We start from the raw sequence: 20,933 nt of genomic DNA, 5'->3' as shown, positions 1-20,933 counted from the left end.
ACTGTCATTTCTATCATGGCCTACTGCCAGACAGCGGGTTACTTTCCTGGGAGAAGGCTGAGATATTTTGATATGGCATATGAGAGCACGATTTGTTCAGAGTGTATATACAATTCACATTTTCAGTGAGTATTATTTATCTGCATTTTACCATAAGAAGATGCACTTAGACTGGAGATCAGTATTTTTTCTTGGCTTTACTATAACAGATGACACTAGTATTAAGAGAAACACATTATAATAAAGGAGTACTTTGGAAGCTTTGTATTTGTGGTTGTATTTAAAGTAGCCACTTCCATTCGTCTGGGTTCTCTGAAGTCCTGCTTTACACTTCTGCCACAAAAAAATTAGTACATCAAAAAGTATTTCTTTGTCAGGTAGGATATTCTGGAAAGAAAAAAAACACATAATTGTAGAAACAGATATGCATGCACTGTACATAAACACTATTAAAAATTTTCAAAGTAAATAATCATTATCATATTTATCTTCAGGATAAGGAGTGACAACATTTTGAAAACTTAAGAAATATTTTTTAAAGTAGTTTCTGGTCACTCAAATTTTCTTCTGCTGACAATATGAGTGGTTTTAGAAGCTTATTATTATTATTTCTTTATTGTCAAGCTTTTAAAAGTCATACATACAAAGAAAATAGTGAGATGAAAACTAAATGGAAGAAACAAGGAAATTAACTGTCACTGAAATGTTATAATAATCAATACATTTTGGGAAAACTGTAATGTAATTTAACTGTTACATTATCCTTGGGAATTTTTTAACTGGAGTATTTAAATATTTGCAGGAGGTCAAAATTAGTAGGTTTTATTTTGTGTTGACAGAGAGTACTTCCGCAGGTTGTTGGTTCACTGAAAGGAACACTGTAGAACAACTTAACTGAAAAAAAAGATTGCAATGGAACACCTGATAGAAATGTTAAAACATATCTACATCTTATAAAGAGAATAATTAAAAAATTCAAAACTTCATTCAGTTAACCTCCTAATTAACACAGTTAATAAGGCAAAAGAGCCTGTCTGTATCACATTAAACGCCTAAGCAGTGATTAAGGATCACTACACTAAGTACATATTCCCTGTCATTTATACCAGTTTTGGACTACTGTCCCAAGTATGTGAAACGTAAGCCCACTATTAAACCCACTTAAGTGCAGTTCTATGTGTGTCAGCATAAGGTTTCATGGGTGTTGGTATTAGGAATTGCTGAAGAAAGATACTGTAAAAGAAGTAAATTTAGACCTTTTTGCCACTTGCTATGTGGCAGCAAGGTCTTAGATTGGCTCGTCCATATATCACATAACTTCATAGTCAGTGGATTCTCTGCTGTTAAAGGGACAATTTTTCTTCCTTCCATCGAGTAGATAAGGTACGGGGATTTCTGGGAAGGTGTAGAAGAACCAGAAGAGTTTAAATTCAAGTGACTTCATAATAGTGATCAGGAAGAAAAAAAAGACAAATTACACTATCGAAAGGTATGATCACTTCATAGGCAAGATCTTCTGGCTGAAAATACTATGATAAATCTAAAAAATGTGTGTGCTCCAGTTACATTCAAATTGGAGCAATATTCAAATATAACAAGAATTAATTTTGCAGTGAAGACATTCGGCATTAGCATAAAGGATTTTTTCTAAGGATAATTTTTCATTAATCTTTGGGAAAAAAAAAACTACTTTAAATGATAGTGGAGACAATTCACTGTAATTTTTTTTTCTTGCAGTACCACATTAAGGAAGATTTCAGTTTGAACAAGTAAGTTACAAGTGGTTATTCTAGGAATTAACTATTAGATGTACAGAGGCATTATTCTGTAGTAGAGCTTTCAGGACAAGAAAGTCCCACTCATCTTGGTTTTGCTGATGCTGATTCTCTGTTTGCAATGAGAATTTACCACAAACTGCAGGCATATAGCTGCTAAAAATGTATTTTCATTCCTCTGGGTCACTGCTCTCATTTGTAAAAATATTGCAGGAATGCTTTCCATAGCTGAGTGTATTCACTCTCCTACATCAAATATACTAAAATAAATATTATCTTTGCTTGATTGGCAAAGATATGCAACTAGCACTATGGTTTTCCAAATTGATTTAATATCTGTTAAATTTCTGTAGCCTGATTACATTTAATAAATAATAAACTTTTTTTTAATCACAATAGATCACATTTTAGAGGCACATTTTTTTCATTTTTGCTATTTCATTTTTGTAGTTTGTTAACACCCCTGATTCCTTAAATTACATACATTTGTTACAAATTACATGATTAATTAATAAAAAATGTCTCTAATCTTTTTATACCTGCTTAGATGTAGAGACACAGGAGAACACTGTTGTTGCCAAAATGATAAGATCATGAGAAGGCTCTCCATGTTTTATGGAACCTACAACATTCAGTGTTTATACAAAGGAGAGAAAAGGAAAGGCAAAACATTATTTCTGGTTAGAAACCTACATTTGAAAACATTTGAGTGAATCAACTTACAAATTTATACCAGCAGATAGTGTGGTCTAAGAAAAAGTAAGTACAAAGAGGACAGATATTCCTAGGTTAATTCACATACTGTGAAAAAACGAACACTATTATGTTCGCAAATAGAAAGTTTTCAAGATACTTGCATTTTTTTGGAATTTCATTGAATTGAATTAGTTACTTTAACAAGTTTTTTCTTGTTTCAATGGAAAAAAATAAATAAACCAAGTAAAAGAATGGGCAAAAGAAAGTCTGCTTCATGTTCTTTTCTGAAAATATCCATTCATTTTACATCTGTGCATATAACAAGATACATATCTAAAAGAGGTCAGGCCATTTCACATAACGGAAATAGTATGAAGTCAAGTTTTGGCAAATGACAACTAGAAAAAAATCAGTAGGTTGCAAGTTATCAGTTGCTGTTTTTTCACAGAATACTGCATGCAACATATCACATAGTTTTTAATTGATAAACAATATTTCTTACTGCAAAAAATATTTGAAATGCAAACAAAGCTATAACTGAAAACACTCACTTCTGACTTTACTCTTCTTATTAGAAACACAAGGCACATTATCTCCCCTGGTACTGGTTTCACTAACAGAAAAACTATGCTTAAATTTTCTTGGAAATAGTAAAGGTCGCATCAAGGTAAGAAGTTTGAGTTCCATTTCTGCCTTCTTCCATCTTGGTTCATTTTGAGCCTAATTGACAGAAACAATTAATAGAAATTTGTCTTAAAAAAATTTGTAAATTGAATATTGTTCCTCAGTCTCACAGGAAAAGACTACATCAAGTACGTCTAAATAGCATCATGGTTACCTGAAGAAAATTAGTAACAAATACAATGGCGGAATCAAACACGTCCCACTCTTCATAGTTGAAAGCTAATTTTACAAACTTTACTGCAGCCTCTCCAGACACACTCTTTTCTCCTATAGTGATGACAAAACAATTAATATTTAATACTTTACACACACATGTATATTTAGAAGTTTAACTTAAGGAATAATTTGGGTGTTTATAAATGCAAAGGTAAAATTCTGTGGTTTTGTACATTCAGCATAATCCTGAAGGATTTCTTAACAACTCTACAATGCAGTAAATAGCTTTATCATTTTGCCATAATGTCTACACTTGCATACTACTCTAATGATGTATCTGCAGTGCCCTGTTTCATTGTAAAAAGGCTGTACTCTTACTGGTATTGATTTGCCTGTGTAGAGGGCATCAAGGATTTAGTCCTTTCTGCTGCAGAAAGAGCTTAAATCTGGGTAGGTTCCCACAGCAACCCTTCTCACTAGCAGTTTACTTAGAAAATAACGCATAGAAACATGAACAACTTCTTGCAAGACAGCTGAGCATTTCTCATTGCTGTGTCAAAAAATGTGTAACGTACACAGAGAGAGCCTATTTTCTCACTTTCCAAGTTTATTCAAAGTACAGTCAAATGTAAAAGGGATTTCCTGATCCTAGGAACTCCAAGCAAGTATCCTAGCTAGTATCTTCAGTAGTGTTACACAGTCCTAAGAAAGTGCCACAGTCAGTGTTGAATTACCTGGGCACATGGACACACAGAGAAAAAAAATATATTGACTTAATAATAGAGAGCTGATACGTTCTGAAGCAGCACAGTGATTTGTTCAAGTATCTCAAGAAGCTTACAGCAGTCCTACTGTTGCTACATCTCACTTCTCTTTCGCAAGAATGCACTGGGACATCACTGCAGAGGTTGGCCTTTAAACAACTTAGAAACATTAGTATATCTGAACAGTATGTAATTATCACAATTACCATATATTTCTACATGCTAATTAGATAGTATTTGTTTCAAGGAGATTGTAACAATTTCTGTACATAATTCATTTTGAATGCCTTAGCATTGTATATATAAAATTCACTTGAAGAGGACATTGTTTTGCAATACCTCTATGCAATATAAGTGCAACTAACATGAAAATGAGTATCAATTCTGCTCACCAAGCATGAGTGCAACTGCTGGGTACAGCATCCTCTCAAAACTCAAAGCTAGTTTACCTGATAGTATCAACTGTAGAAGAGTTGATGATGCATTAATTATACCAAAATTACATGTGCAAACATCTCCTTGAACATCAGTACTGCTCACTCCACCTTTAAAACAGACAATTCCTTACATTACTTTATACTGTATTTGACTTGCTATGTGACAATTAACCAATAGTCATATAAAGTAAATACGATTCTGAAGTGCATTTAGTTTCTCTAGATAATTTTATCAACAGAATATCTTTATACCTATAGCTGTATTCAGTCTATAGCATAGCAAAGATGATTTCAAAGGAATCATTTAGTCCAAAGTTCTTCTCAAGTTTTAAATCTAACTTTGAATTGAACTTAAAAAAAAAAAAAAAGAATCACTGTAGTGATCTTGACTGTCTGTCATATTGCCACCCAGCCACACTCCCATTTCTTCTCCTTGTTAAAAGATATGCCTTCAGGCAAGACTTTTCTCTCATAGCAAGGAAAAAAACTAGGAAAATGGAGGTCTGTGCTCCTCACCAGCACTTTTTTGGTTCCTTATGCTGTTACCTGAGAGGATTTCCAGGCCTGCAAAAAAAAGCTCTGAAATCACATCACGAATTTCAGGTTCATCAGGAACAGGTGGAGTAGGGTGCAGTACACGCCTACTGCTATCAGACAGAGCTTCCAGGATGGCAAGGAACTGAGCAGCGGTACCATCAAACATTTCCATCAGCAGCTGTTCAGTAGTAGTGCGAGGCCATGGCAACTGAGTAAGAAAAAGCAATGTAGTATCTAAAGCCAGTCACAAAACAAAACAAAAAAAGACTTCTTTCAAAACAGTTCACTTTCAGAAAGAAAGTACATGTTTAAAACAGAAAAAAATATATTGTAAAATACATTGTTTTTATGAACTTCATGTTTCAGAGGCATAGCAAAGCCTCACGCTATGTGAGTACAGTACTTAAGAAGTTCCACAATTTCCTTGCAATCACACAGTTGCTCCATGCAACACTTAGAAAACACTAGAGTAGAAATTATGAGTGAAAGAGGTCATGTAGTTCAAAGCCACCCAGATCTCTCCTTATAATGATACAAACTTGACCATTACGAACTAAGTTCTACACACTTCACAAAAAAATCAGGGAAAGACTGGGATGCACTGCACTGCAGAGAAAGCATTATCTTCACTGACTCACACATTTTCAAGCAGCATAACATAAAATACAGTGCAGAACATGTAAAAATATATTTCCACTATTGATTAGAGATGTATATGAGAAAATATTTTAAAATTTTATTTCAGTGTTCTTTCTACGATTGTTATTTTCCTAACCAAACTGTGACCAGACACAAAGTAAATCAGAAAAACAGTACTTGAAAAAGTTGCTTATTACTCCAGCAACATTACAGTTCTATTTATTTGGCACCTCCCCGCATAAAAACACTTTAGAATGGTTTCTAGGCACATTTAACTAGACAAAAATTTGAGAATTTCCTTCTCACTTTGCTGCATTAGCATCTTCTATTTTTGCATCCAAATGAAAGCTTAAAGACAAGCTGAAATGTAAAACTGATGAAAATAAAACTGATCTGTTCAATATCTGACATCATTAGGAGCAATTAGCATAGAATCACCAAGGGAAAGTCACACTTGACCGATTTAATAAACTTCTGTGATAAAATGACTCATCTAGTAAACAAGATGAGAGCAGTGAATATTGACTAACTTGTCTTCAGTAGGGCCTTTCACACTGTCCTCCATAAGGCCCTCATAAACAAGCTGTTGATGCATGGGCTGGGTGAGCAGACAGTAAGGTGAACTGAAAACTGGCTGAACAGCCAGGCCAGACCGTGGTGATGAGTGGCAGAAAGTCTAGCTGGAGGACAGTTAGGAGCAGTGTACTCCAGTGATCAATGCTGGATCCAGTTTGGCTTATCCATTAATCTTCATTAATGATCTTGATGATGGAACAGAGTGTACCAACAGCAAGTTTTCAGATGACACATAACAGGGAGGTGCAGCTAATACATGAGAGGGTTGTGCTGGCATCCAGGGGGACCTCAGCGGGCTGGGGAAATGGGCTGATAGGAGCAACCCCATATAGAATCAGAATGCATGTTGGGAGCCACCCAGCTGGAAAGCAGGTTGGCAGAAAATGACCTAGGCGTTCTTGTGGACATCAGATTGAATGTTAGTCAACAACGTACCCTTGCCACAAAGGCTATTGGTATTCAAGGCTGCATTAGGCCAGTACTGTTAGTAGGTCAAGAGAGGTAACCCTATTCCCTACATTCAGCATTGGTGAAGTCACATCTGAACTATTATGTCCAGTTCTGGGCCCCCAAGTACACAAGAGACAGAGACTCACTGGAGAGAGTCCAAACAAGGGCCACCAAGATGATGGATCAGCTCTTATATGGGGAAAGGCTGAGAGCTGGAACTATTCAGCCTGAAGAAGAGGAGGCTCGGGGGGATCTTATCAATGTCTATAAATATCCAAAGGGAGGGTGCAAATAAGACGGAGCCACACTCTGGGCAGTGGTGTCCAGTACCAGGACAAGACACAATGGACACAAACTGGAACACAGGGGGTTCCATCTGGACACCAGGAAACATTTTGTGGATGAGAGTGCACTGGCACAGGCTGCCCAGAGAGGCTGTGGAGTCTCCTCCTTGAAGATCTTCAAAAGCCACCTGGATGTGGGCCTGGGCACCCTGCTCTGGGACTGTCACTGCTTGAACAGTGGGTTAGACCATATGAACTCTAAAGGTCAACCTCAGCATTTCCCATTCTGGAATTCTGACATTCTCCAAACAAATTAACTCCAAAATAAAATTTCAACATTTCTTGTTTTTTTTCCCCTAAATCTTCATAACAATGTTTGAAGCAAGCTATACAGAACTACAGCAAGCTATTCAATATATTGTGCTATTGTATTCAACATATCTGTGGATTCACTTTTATCAACCCCATCTAGAAATCAGATCTATGCAAGCAGAAAGCAACATACTTCACATATATTCTAGGATAGACTAATCTCAAACTGCAGGTTTCATTTAAATACTTCTGTTACAATGCAGAGCAGAATGGTAAGTAATCTACTAGTAGTAGAATTTCACATAACCATTGCTCTTCCATGTTTAGAAAACAAGCATTGTATTAGTGGAGAAGAACCTTAAAAGTGAAAGCTAAATAAAACTAAATTGATTTGACTAGCCTGCTTCTATTTTCAAGGTGATTTAAGTGTAAAAATAATTTGCACTGCACACATTCCAGAAGAAAGAGTGTTAATTCTTCGCTAATTCAAGAGTTATGTGCTTTATAACATGCTGGAATGAGCTCTAAATGTAACTGTTCTACCTGTTATACTACCCTTGTAGATATTCCATAAATAAAAGGAAATTGTTTTTAAAGTCAGAACATCAAGCAAAAATAAATGTCCTACATTTTTACGTATTTACTTGACACAATAAATCTACAAAATATTCTCAAGCATAAAAGAGTGCTTTCAGATTTTGCAACATTTAAGAAATCTTCTAAAACTATTAAAGACATGCAGAAACAAATATGAAAATTCAATACTATTACTTCTTGTATAAGGTCATGAATACTGTCAGAAAGCATTTTAGAAGTAAAAGAATTTTGGTGGGGGAACTGTACAGTTTCCAACAATTTGTTGTTAATGTCAGGCATTCAATCTGAAACTGCAGAACAAAATCAGTCACTGAAAATTCTTCCAGCATATGGAGATCAGATATACAAGACTCCTGCTATGTGACAGACACAGTAACATGGTAAATGCCTGATGAACAAACAATAAGAGAGTATGCTGAGTTCCCAATATCCTGATCATTCAGCAAAACTTTTATACGATCATCATTCGGTAGTACTTCAGTCTTCTAGAATCCAGCTGACCTTGAGAAAGTTAACCAGCAGCTTCATATGTGCAAACCACACAGACTTGAACATGTTGAGGTTTGGGCCTTGTCTTGGATAACAGTAAATTCCTAGTAAGTGAAGACTTACTAGGGACAAAATGATTGTGCTGTCCACGTAGCAATTCAATATCAATTATGATTCATGTCAATGATTCAAAACTGAGGTATCAGACAATCCTCTACACAGCTTAAGTGAATAAGCTATGGAAAAGAAGCATTCAACACAATTGGATTGCATCTGTAACATATCAGTATAACTTCATTATAATTTTATTATTAACCATTAGCAGAATCAAATGAGCAATCTCAGTTATTTCTGATCAGCCTTTCTAATACAAACAGACTATTTTCTTTAAAAAAAAAAGAGGAACAGTGCAGTCACACACAAAAAAAAGCATCATCATAATTTTTTGTAATTCTCATCTCAGTGGATTACCTTTCTTATGACACTGGTTGTAAAGAACACAAAGAAAGAATGGTATTTAGGGGAATTTGTTACTTCCTTAAATGTCTACTTTGTGTTCTGGATACCCTTCTCTAACTCACAGCATCTTTCAGAAAAATAAATAGACTCAATAAGCAAATCAAAAATAAATAAAAATATAACTACTGTAACTTTTTTTCAGGGTATCCCTTCATCATTGGAATAATTGAACATATCAGGGCAAAAGCCCATACATGCAGTAGGAACAACAAAAAAAATCAGTATTTCTCCTAGAATTGCTACATTTTCTCTCCTTTCAAGTTTATTCTGCATTTTAATGATCAATTACATTAATTAAAAAACTGAAAGACTAATACTTTGTGAATAGCACCATATGCATTAAGCAGAATTATATCACATACTCATCACCTGCAAAGAATAAGCAAAGAGAAGGATTATACAAAATGTTAAGCTTACATTTTGTGTTTCTTTCAGGCTAACTCTCAACTTAGGTCGAAAAGAGCTTTTTGGCTTTCTTCTGGATTCATATACTGCTCTTTTGAAAATCATTACTGACATCTAGCATAAGAAAAAAGAAAGTATGTTATATGCTCTGCGCAGAGATTGTTTCACCACTGTAGCTGTTAATAACTACTTGCAGAATTATACCTTCATAGTGGCCTCTCTGAAAACCTTTCTTGTTTCCGAATTTTTCTGTGAAGAACTGATATTTTCTAATTGTTTCAGTTCATCAATTTGAATAAGACCACGACGAGCAAATACCTGTCCAAAGTATAAAAAACAAAATTGTTACTAGGTTTTCCTAGGTATGTAATTTTAGAGTCACATCATTCTTGAAGTCAGGAAACTGCAAAAGACTTCAATGAAAGTCAACTGAAAAGAAGAAAACTTTTGAAAAATGTATTTTGTATATCTGTATTGGTGTTTGCTGCTACTTAATGCTAGAAATCAGTAACTATTATTATAATGCAAACTACTAATGTACTTAACTATTAATTCATTACTCATTTACAAGTCAAAACACACTTCCACATTGCAGTTAAATTTTGGAACATAGGAAGAATTCTAAATGCGCATGATCTGATAAGCAGGCATATTTCAACAGATGTTTGCATCTGAAATTATGATTACATATGGTAAATCAAGATACCTCTCCATGAATACCAGCTTGACAATCAAAATAACACTGAGAAACTGCAGCATATAGAGTGGCTCTCCATGTCAAATAATGTACAGATAAGAGTGGAATGGATAATTCCATACATATACTGGCCCACAGCAGGTATTCCAGCACCTGTAAAGAAAAAATCCAGTTTCAAAGTGAATGCATTTTCTACTGTATTAATGTACTTTCTATCAGGTAAGGAGATGTCTCCTCCTGGTAGGACAAATTCAAAGGAGAAAAAAGGCAGAGAATTTATATTAATTTTTAACGTAATTTGTTGACTACAAAGTAATCTTCCTGCTTATTGTTGTTTTTCCATCTGAAGCTATGGGCAAGCATTATATTTTAACCTCAGAAATACTTAAGCCTTTCTAGTTCACTGCAGATTTGCCACCAAACAGTGGTCCCGTCCTTCTCTCTCGCCTACTCTTATTATGAGAGTTCTCCCCCTCCTTTGTGTCACCTCTAGTGATCTTTTCTTCTTTTTTTAAGTTGAAACATAACTAGATCAGCAAGCTGACTTGGGACACAATGGAGTCTGTATTCTTCGGTGACAGTCCACACTGAGATCAATTTATAACCATGGAACTACACTACTAGCTCTTAAGTTTAAGTCATTTCTGCCTCTCCTAACATAGACGCTGCAGCAATCTCACTCTTCAAAGAATTAACTGTACTATACTAACTGAAATATACCTTTCCCTCCATTCTTGCTAGGGTAATGTTCCATGAGGTGCTTTAAATACACATAACTTGAGTCCCAAACTAAATCAGTTTACAAATATTTAATAGACAAAGGCTTATTATGTTGGCCTATTATATAAAAGGCAGATGTTTGTGGTATGGCAGTAGAGATTAAACCTTCCACCAACACTGTTATTTTCTCTTGCTGCACAATAGATGGCAGCAGAAGGGCAGTCCGGCAGGACAGTGTCTGACACGGAAGTATGAAGCAAAGGAGTGGAATTCAGTTCCTTCATGCAGAGAAAATAGTGCCCATTGACATCCATCAATGTTTGCTGAATGTTTATGGAAACTAAACAGTGGATGGGAACAGTAAGTAGTGTGTTTCAGCAGTGGCAACAGCAACAGGAAAGACAAGACACGTTCCAGACAGCCACGTAGATGTTTAATGTGGCATGCACGTTCATCCCTGGCAAAAACACACAGCTAATGGTGGTGACTATGTTGAAAAATAGCATTTTGTGACTGAGAATTTGCTCTCTCAAACAGTGCTATTGTGCTCTTTGCAGCTAGTGTATTTTTTAGGGAAATAAATAGGAGACATTATGTTATGTAGGTCACTCCAAAAGTAAAGTGGTCTGAAATGCCAACAACAAGTTTCTCTGTATTCTGTACGATAAGACCAAAAGTTAAAAGGGGCACTAAATCACTTCTGGTAAGACATTCAAGGAGAAAAATCTCTTGTTTAGATTGATTGTTTACTGAACAGCAGATAGGAACAATCTATCCACCAGATGTCAGCGTAGCTTCACTTTTTAAGAAACAAAAACACCATTCTTGAGTCCTGATGGAGCTGCTTAGAAAAGAACATCCCAAGCGCTCCGAAATCATCCAGTGTTCCATCTCAATGTCCAACCCACAGCTGAAGAGCTGCAGAGGCATCAAGGCACACAGACTTCTAAAGTAGCCATTCTGCCATCTAGAGAGCTTATTCAAGTGGGACCAGCACTACTACCGGCAATTACAATGAAATAGACAAGTCAGGCTGCAGTGTTACATAAAACACAGATGCATTTTCTGATCTTCCATGCATTTTTCAAATATTTGTTTATTTTCCATACCTTAGCAGACTGACCTATCATCATCAGATGTCTGCATATGGTATAAATATGAATTGTACCTGCAAAAAAATAAAGTAAAAAGAAGGTAAGTTCTGGATTCCTAGATGAAATGTTATGTTAACCAATTGGAACTTCTTAATATCTGGGTTGATATTTCCAGTTGCTGGAAAAAAAAAAAATCAGCTAAATCCTTCTGTGACTACTTTTAAACATTTATTTGTAAACCCACCGAATTCTTGAGCAATATTAACTTTGAGTAGCTACATAAAGTTGCACCATAAAAAATACAAAGATTCACTACATTAATTTTTTTTTTAAGTGAACTGATAGAAAAACATATTTTTTTTTTAATCCCTAGATGCCAGCCTATTTGAAAAGATACTACTTCTCACAGATCCTAACTTGCAGGAATCTTTTAGTGTGTCATGGCACTGTCCTGGCAGACAGCAACACTATTCAGTATGATAAGTGAAATGAAGCAAACCGATTGTGAATAGAATTTTCAGAAGCAAAGTCACTTATGAATAAAATCCTGTCAAAAAATGTACTTAATTTAGGCTATGCCACAAAACTGCTTTTCAAAAAGCAGTCCTAGAAGTATAAAAGACACTGCAATTCTTAGGGAAAAAAAACCTATTCTTCTGTGTGACTGTTCAGAAATGGACACCTGTGGCAGCAGGAGGCATCACAATGCCAACAGTAGTAGTTCAAAGCATGTTATTATCCCAATAAGCTAGAATTTAGCAAGCATTAGTAAGATTTATTTTTTTTTTTAATCAGTCAGTGTAATAGGACACAAAATCTGTTGCCAGAAATTGCAGGAAAGTGCTTGGGAACTGGGAAAAGTCAGACTTAATATCTAATTTCTAGTCAGAGGGAAAATTTTGTTATTGTCTAGGCTTGGTACAGAGCCCTATAGTTAAACTTCAGAATGGTAGGTGGTTATATTTTAATTATTCACCCATAGAACAAAACAAAAATACATCTCAGATAGGATGAAGGTAATGAGTCCCAGGAAAACACATAAGAATTTCAACCATTTATAGCCCAGATAAATATCAGTATTTTTGATAAACTAAACTAAAAATACAATATATCCTCAATTTATATTACAAAAATTGACCATAATAGGACAATGTAATAATCCCAGGTTTTGACTACATAGCATGGTCTTTCAAAGTACATACATGTTTTGGTAGCCTTCTTGAAGTAAAAATCTTGATACACCATTCTCTATGTTTAGTCCACAGAAGGTCCATTTTTGCCTCAAAGTTTTCCTAATTCAAGTATTTATTCACATAAAAATCATATACAGATACATTTAAATTCATAAATACTATAATGGTAATATTCTGTGGTAATTTTTAGAAGAGTTTTGTTATTAACTGCAGCCTTGGAGAAATTTTTTAAAAAATACAGAGATTCCATGTCATGGAGAGACAATCATTTTGTATTCTTTCACCTGCAATTCCTTTTTAAGGAAAAAGGAACATTTTATTGATAAAAAGTCTTACAAGCTTTTTTTTAAATCCGAGTTTCTAAAAATGCCTATTATACTGCCAGATTTCATTTCATTAGTACACACGAACCATAGCTGTGATGAAAGAGCTATACTTTTATGACTGTTCATTTGATATAAAGCACACTGTGGAAACTTAAAATTGTATTATTTTAGAATATGAAACATCTTTAGAAATATGCTGCTGCAATTGAAAACTAGAGATTTATTCTTAACCATTATGTTGACCTTAAAAAAAAATGTGTAAGATAGTTTGCTTAGCAAAGAAGTGCTAACAGAAAGCCTAAGGTACCGTTGTAGATTAGCCAGCACAAATCCTGCTGAGGTAGAGCCACTTGCATGGTGAGTCGTAGTGAGGATAAGACTTTGAAACAAGTCTGCAGGGACTCTTGTTTCTGAAGATTTCTGTCTCTGCTACAAACCATCTGATAAATGCAAGCATTCCTCTCTTGCAAAGCATGGAACTATAACACATGGAAACATATGTAAAATATATATGCACATATTTAAAACAGATGCACATATCATTTTTTACATCAGTGAAACACAAAAAATGTTGAGCATGAAAAATGAAGCACACACAAAAAAAGATCAGCATGACATTTAAATGAGAATTAGACTATGGAGAAAGTGCTCAAGCTATTAGTTTGATTTACTGTTAGGTTGGATCAGTTTCTACTGCACCACAAGGTGAAAATGCACCTAGTACGTGAGCTGTTGAAATAGTTGCAGGAAGAAATATTAAGACGCTAAATAATACTCAAAAGGCTGGGATTTAATTTATCCAACTTGGCCTTCAACAGTTCCAGGGACAGGGCATCCACAGCTTCTCTGGCCAACCTGTTCTATTACTTGCATTACTTTATTTCGAAATACCCACGATGTACTGAAAAAAAAGAGCTTCTCAGCAAAGCACTGCTCAAGATAAAATCCAGTATATTTTTAGCACTCCCCCTATACCTACTGCAACACTTTCTTTCTTGAATAAGAAACAGTGAATTGCAGGCACCTATCCCTAAAAAAAATCAAAATTAACACAAAAGGCTGTCAACATACTCTTGAGTTCATTTAGCACTCCCAGAGCTTAGAACACTTACAAAACCTCTTTCCCCCCCCGCCTCCCCCAAACTGAGTGAGTGATATATTGATTGTAATGCAGTGTCAGGAGTAGTTTTTGCATATTTATGATAAAAGTTACAGTACAATGTTTTAGTTGTCTTGCATTCTGACCAGTTCTTAAATTACACCATAGGGAAATTTCCACAACAATTGAAGGACAGTTATCGACTTCAGCTCATACCTTGATTCTGACAGTGGTTAACATTAACTATTTCAGAGCAAAACCTGTTCAGAGAAATTTGTCTTTAAAACATTGGCAGAGGTTGGCTTATGCTACAAGAGCATAAACACCTATATCTTCTTGGAAGTGTACACCACTCTGAATGTCCCTATTATATATAGGACTTAAATCTCCATGTAATCTGTGTAGGCAAGGTATGAAAGCTGTATTAATATTAATGTTTAAATAATATAGTAATACAAAGCACACTTCTGGGTGACAAAACACACTACTTATTTTGAAACTATGAATGTCTTTAATATTTTTTTTGTCAATCCTACCGTAAGAGCTGCATTTTTGTCTCTAAAGCCATTTGGAAAAAAGGTGGATTTAAATTGATTTGCATCATCCATGATATTATCAGGGTTTCCAGAAAGGAACTGCTGAAGGTATCTTCCATAGCACTGTAGTAGTGCCAACTTATACTCCTGAAGAATAAAGAATAAGTTACTTTTGTAGCTCACATATTACATCTCCATTTCTATAAGATGTATCACTTTATTATATTTATGTAAGAGGTATCAACATGAGAGATCAGCTGGAATTAAAAAAAATAAAGTATCATACAAACATTCAGCAATATTATTTTAAATGTAAAAACTCCCAACATAAGAAGGTTAAAATACTTATAAGAAAAGCTCATGATCTGGGAGTTTGTTAATTTTAGTCATAAATTTGCATGACTTCATAACACAGTAGAAAGCACAGCAATGACAGCAGAGTTGCAAAGTCCTAGGCTACAGCAAGGGAAGACTTGCTCAACTGCAACAGTCATGGGCACAAAAATGAAAGACCAACTGACCCTACTCACCTTCAGAAGGCCTCAAGTACACAGGGATCAACAAGAGTATCGGGCTAATATCAAAATAACAAAAGCAAAGTGTTCCTGGAATATCCTGCAGCTTGTGAACAGTAATGACAATGGTACTACACTTCTGAGAAATTTCATAAAGCAGAACTTCACAAACAATATGCAGATATCATCACTTCTGTGCCCCTCTTTCCTTGATGTCAAAGCTCATCTTTTAAGCAGAGAAGAAGAGTGACTTAATATTAGAACTCAAACTCTTTCAAATAAGATGCAGGAGAAAAAGAACATAACCAGTGAATACTGGAATTACATAAGGTCGAGAGGTCAGCATTAATAGACCAGAAGTCACACTGACACTTTAAGAACTGTTGAGAAACAGGATGCTGAGCTCTGCGTCATGCAGCACTCAGCTCCCCAGCAGCGCTCTGATCCATTCTAACATCATATTGAGACAGTGAGCTCTGACTCAGCTGTCCAAGTGCCACTTACTTACTGAATCACCTCTGTCACTTCCTACAGCAAAGACTATTTAGAGGTTTCTCTACCAACTTCACTAATGCTAGACCACACAGACACCAATCATGATAAATTCTAGAAAGAACAAAAATAGCCTATTTGTATTTGTAGAAAATAGTCCTTTGGTGTTTAATCACAGAAAATCCAAAAGTATTTCCTTACAAATACTGTTTTCCATTGAAATTCTCACCACCACAGTAACACTTCCCCTGAATTTTTTAATGTCTAAGCAATCTTACTCACATGACCCTATTACCTTTGCTGTGTGAAAGCAGCGATGAACAGCAACTTCTACTCCTGTGGACTATTGTGACAACCATGCCAATGGATCAGAACCACACATCAGCTAGTGAGTAATAAAAAGTGATTCCTCCCCCAAACAATTTAAAATACATGTGTAAGACTGGAGATAAGAGACAGATAGAGGCAGAGGGAGAGGGAAAAGAAATGAGTCAGTACTGATTAGTATGATGACTAACAGGTATCTAATTTCAGTGCACATAACATAATGAATTTAAGTGTGTCCTAAAAGATACATAGCAGAAGTATAACAGAAAGGAATTCAGTGTGAGATAGCATTAAAATAAACAGCCAAAGGACAGAAAGTTAAGTTTCTGCTCAATCACCGATAACTCATTTTAAAAGACCATGTATCATTAAGTATTTATTAACATAAAGGAGGATTAGATTTTAAAATAACCATCAGCAGTTTCCAACTAAGAATTAAGAGAGACCAAAAGAATGTTTCATTTATGGAATAGACTTTACCCTGCTTATTACAGAACTTGTTCTTACACCACAGTCATCTTTCCCATAATGCACTGAGATTTGTAACTAATGCCCATCACATGCTTTTCCCTCTTTTCTCCAGAGAAAAATGTGGATACAGTGAAAACTAAATTTGTAAAAAAAGTCAAAGAAACACACTTAAAAATGGGAGTTCTGAGGACAGTTCAGTTCAAAGTTTTAGACTACCCAGCAAGACAAGTTTTTCTACGACACTGAAAACTTGGAACCACATTATGACACAGAAATGAATTTGTAATCACTTCTAGATTATTTTAGGCAATATTGGGCCATGTCAAGAAGCCCCTTGAACACAAGGACCAAATTATCATGTCTGAGTCATGCTATGGGAAATTAATGCAAAACACAGAGGGTAAGGTTTGATTCATTTGAAATAACTTCTTACTGAGTGCACTGTGAGAGCAGCAGTTCCAAGCACTAAAATCATCACATAATACTCAAATCAATTCCTAGGCCCAGAAGCTATGAAAGCTTAAAGAAAATGTGAATACAAGGAAAACATGAATGGAATCTCCTAGGCACACTATTAACAAATGCAGTTACTTGAGAGCTTCCATGAGAATTTCTGTGAATATTTCTAAACATATACCATGGGCCTATATCTTCAGTTATAACAGTACCACAGTTACGAACTCTTCTACGTGCTTTCAACCTACCAGTGAGTGTTTAGCATTGCTAAGGTTCAGCTATAGCCTGCTGTCCTCTATTTAGGAGGCAGGCCAATTTTATTCAATTCTTTAGGGCAGATACAGTGAAGGAAATGTAAGACTTTGCAACATTTACATGATCGTCATTCCTTTCTCTAGGTCCTCAGTAAAGCTGGACCAATAGCCACATGTAAACATATAAATGCTATCCATAAATAACATAAATAGCATTTATCCTTGCTGAACACCACAAGCAAAGGGTATAATAGGAGAACGCTTTCAGGGGATACATGCCTCCAAAAAATGGCTCCTGAAAATGTCTTGATACATTTCCAATTATGCCTCCTATTTTTCTAGGTGAAAAGGGGGAATCTGATAGTGTCAGAGAATAAATGACTAACAGCTACAGATAATAAAAAACATGACAATAGGCTTTTAACTGCTTTCTTAGTAGAAAAGTCAATAGGGTGTTCTTAAAAACTATTTTCAGTTTAAACACAATATCAATTACCTATTTTTCTTTTGCTGGTGGGAACAGAACAAGAATATCACATTTCTTCAACAGGACACAAATCCAAATATATTTTTTCTTTAGTATTGTCACAATAATTCCAAATAACATTTCATCTAAAAAAGTTCACAGTAACTATTTAGGAACCACAAAACATAATTATTTAAACAATAAGGTCAGGTTTGTAGCAAGACACAATCTCAGATGCTTATCATACAGAATGAAACAATATAAAGACTTGAATATATCAAGATGACATTTGTTAATAGTAAGCTTAATACCAAACACAAAGCAAATGAAATCATGCTGTCATTTCAGTAATATTTAATGTCATTCTATTAAAAAATACTCATTTGATTTAATCTATTTTTATTGACATTATATTAAAAAACAAAGAAGTTATAGAATTTTTTCCAAAACCATGGAAGAGTTTTATAAATAAATTATAGACTTCACTAGCTTTTGAGCTATAAATACAATTTTTCTACCACAATGTTTTAAAAAGTAATATCAAAAATCTGTGTCTGAAACAGGCCTGAAAGATTGAAGGACATAGTTACACAATTGTCTCCTAATACAGGCATACTAAATACACAGAGTTATAACCTAGAAACATACTATTGATCAGATAAGTACCTTTAAAACATTCCTAGGAAAAAGTAGGAAAATCCACTAATGGATCATTATAAACACAGAATCACACTAAGCAGATAGCACGTACTAATAAGCCATACTTTTCTCTAAATTATGTCAATTCTTATCAAGATTTAAGTATATTTTATCAAATAACTTTTCAAGAACTGAACCTTTATAAATAGTCAACCAACGATTCTGTAATGCTTTAGCATTTCTGCTCCATAATTGTTTCACTCAGAACTACACACCACTTCTTAGTCCCAAAAGAACAACTTGTAACTAGCTTTCAACTGTACATCTCTGAGCTCTCTCTCAGTCTTGCTTTGTAACTGCTACCCTTGGAAGCTCCAGATCGCTTGTCATGATCTTCTGATACAAGTATCACTGAGGTAACAAGTGGCATGCCTTTGCAGGTGTTTTGTTTTATGTTTGTTTTGTTTTGTTTTGTTTTGTTTTGTTTTGTTTTGTTTTGTTTTTCCAGCCGACACAAAAGGCAAACATTATATAAGAACATAACACAATTAACAGCCTTACTGAATCAGAGCAGTAGTTACCAACCCAGTATCCCAGCTCCAAGAGCAGCCAGTAACAGACAACTAGGTAAGACTTACCATGTCCTAAAAAATCCCTCAAATACTCTCAAAATCTTCAACAATCTACACATCACAGTGTGAAATTGTATTGTTTCCTCTTGAACTTATACAAACTTTCAGCATTCATTCCATACTGTGACAAGAAACTCCATGGCTTAAGTACATATTCAAAGAAGATCCAGTCTGCTTTTGCTCTGAACTTGCCACCTACTAACTTCATGTAGTGTTTTTATATTGAAAGTGAATACAATCAGTCCCTCTTCAGCCTCTTTCACTCCTGAATTCAGAGACCCACATCACACTCTGCTCAGCGATCTCTGTTCCTAATTATAGAGTTTAGCCAACTTCTGTTCGCTATGTGGAAGCTGTTTCATGTTTTTAGTTATCCTCATTACTCTCTCCTCAATCTTTTCCTGTTGTAATTTATCCTTTTTGAGAAGACCAGAAGTGCATACAGAATTCAAGACACAAGAGCACCACTGATACATACAGTTGTGTAATTGAAATCCGATTTTCGTTCTCCATTCCCCTCCTGACAATCCTTTACATTCACTTTTGATTTACTGAGCACTGAGTTGACATTTCTGTGTAGCAAATTACCACTACAAGCAAATAAGTGTATAAAGATTTGGGGCTGTTCAACTTTTAAAAAGCAACAGGTGCATAGAAAATGCAGGTATAGCAAATACATAAAAAATATGGGAAGATTTTACAATAATAATCAAGAGATACAAACTACCTACTCTCATTGGCATTATTTTGCACAAGTTTTTGTATCTTTAAATAGTTTCCTATGAAATATGATTAAAAATTAAAGTAGCATAGAGACATAATGAAACAAAAAAAATGTGATCGAGCCTTTTCTGTTTTGATATGACTTACTTTGATCTGAGCAAGGGAATCACCAACTTTCAGAAGTTTGTCATTGTAATACCAGTCTGGCAGCTGAGGCTTGTATTTGATCCAAATATTAAACAGAGTATTTGCTCTAAAAAAATACAGGAGAAAAAAAGTTCCAGATTAAACCGGCAGTAGAGCCATCATAACAAGTAAACAAATCAAGAAAGCTTCAAGTTGTGAAAACCTCCCTCTTCCAAATGCATTTGAACCTCTTAATATTTCAAAACAAGTGATCATTAAAGCTAGATTTAACAAGAAGCCAAGGACATTTCTGGGTTTCACGTCTGTCAACAGTCTTTATTACACAGATTTTAAAAAAGGATGAATTGTCTCATATGTAAATACTTACTGAAATGTCTTAATATCAGTTCCTTTACATTGTTCAAACAAGGTCATAAGTGTAAAATCTGTCCCACTTTTCAGATAGAACGTGAGAAGCTTTGAAGACACTATTTGGTATTTTAAGGATTAACTCAATGGATTACAACTCAGAGCAATCGTTGGACAAGAAGCTACAGACACTAAGAGAGAAAAAAGATCTCAGAATAACAATGCTTGTCCAGAAGCAGCAAACTTAAGAACTCGTAACTGTGAAATAAACAATAGAGTTGTACCATGAATCAAAAAAAAAAAAGAGACCCATTAGAAAGCCTCTAGCATTGAACTGCATCTAGCATGAGAAGTTCATGAATATAAAATCACATAGAGTGGGACTCCAGGAGAGAACAAGTAAATAGCACATTTATTAAAAAAAGAAAGGGTTTTATGGCTATAGCTGCTATGCTCTTCTCTTGCCTCTGTCCGTTAT

General features: G+C 35.0%; 1 protein-coding gene across 5 annotated transcripts in view; it reads right to left on the bottom strand.

Moving 5' to 3' along the window:
- Positions 1-20,933, bottom strand: part of CFAP54 (cilia and flagella associated protein 54) — a 120,006-nt gene that overhangs the window by 81,143 nt on the left and 17,930 nt on the right. For 4 of the 5 annotated variants that reach the window (XM_021392364.1, XM_021392147.1, XM_021392225.1 and 1 more), the window contains 13 exons: positions 20,108-20,213; positions 14,986-15,132; positions 13,658-13,829; positions 11,847-11,905; positions 10,027-10,170; positions 9,525-9,638; positions 9,333-9,434; positions 5,059-5,257; positions 4,525-4,620; positions 3,310-3,422; positions 3,023-3,191; positions 2,315-2,397; positions 253-387 (listed from right to left, as the gene is read on the bottom strand). In XM_021392364.1, coding sequence (XP_021248039.1) covers positions 253-387; positions 2,315-2,397; positions 3,023-3,191; positions 3,310-3,422; positions 4,525-4,620; positions 5,059-5,257; positions 9,333-9,434; positions 9,525-9,638; positions 10,027-10,170; positions 11,847-11,905; positions 13,658-13,829; positions 14,986-15,132; positions 20,108-20,213 — 1,639 coding nt within the window. Of the gene's footprint in view, positions 1-252; positions 388-2,314; positions 2,398-3,022; positions 3,192-3,309; positions 3,423-4,524; positions 4,621-5,058; positions 5,258-9,332; positions 9,435-9,524; positions 9,639-10,026; positions 10,171-11,846; positions 11,906-13,657; positions 13,830-14,985; positions 15,133-17,996; positions 18,113-20,107; positions 20,214-20,933 lie in introns of all 5 variants that reach the window. The other variant, XM_021392447.1, reaches the window with a different exon arrangement.

The sequence above is a fragment of the Numida meleagris genome, chromosome 1, assembly GCF_002078875.1.
Source record: "Numida meleagris isolate 19003 breed g44 Domestic line chromosome 1, NumMel1.0, whole genome shotgun sequence".
Taxonomy (NCBI): domain Eukaryota; kingdom Metazoa; phylum Chordata; class Aves; order Galliformes; family Numididae; genus Numida; species Numida meleagris.
Note: the sequence above shows the minus strand (reverse complement) of the source record. Positions and strands in the feature narration are given on the sequence as shown.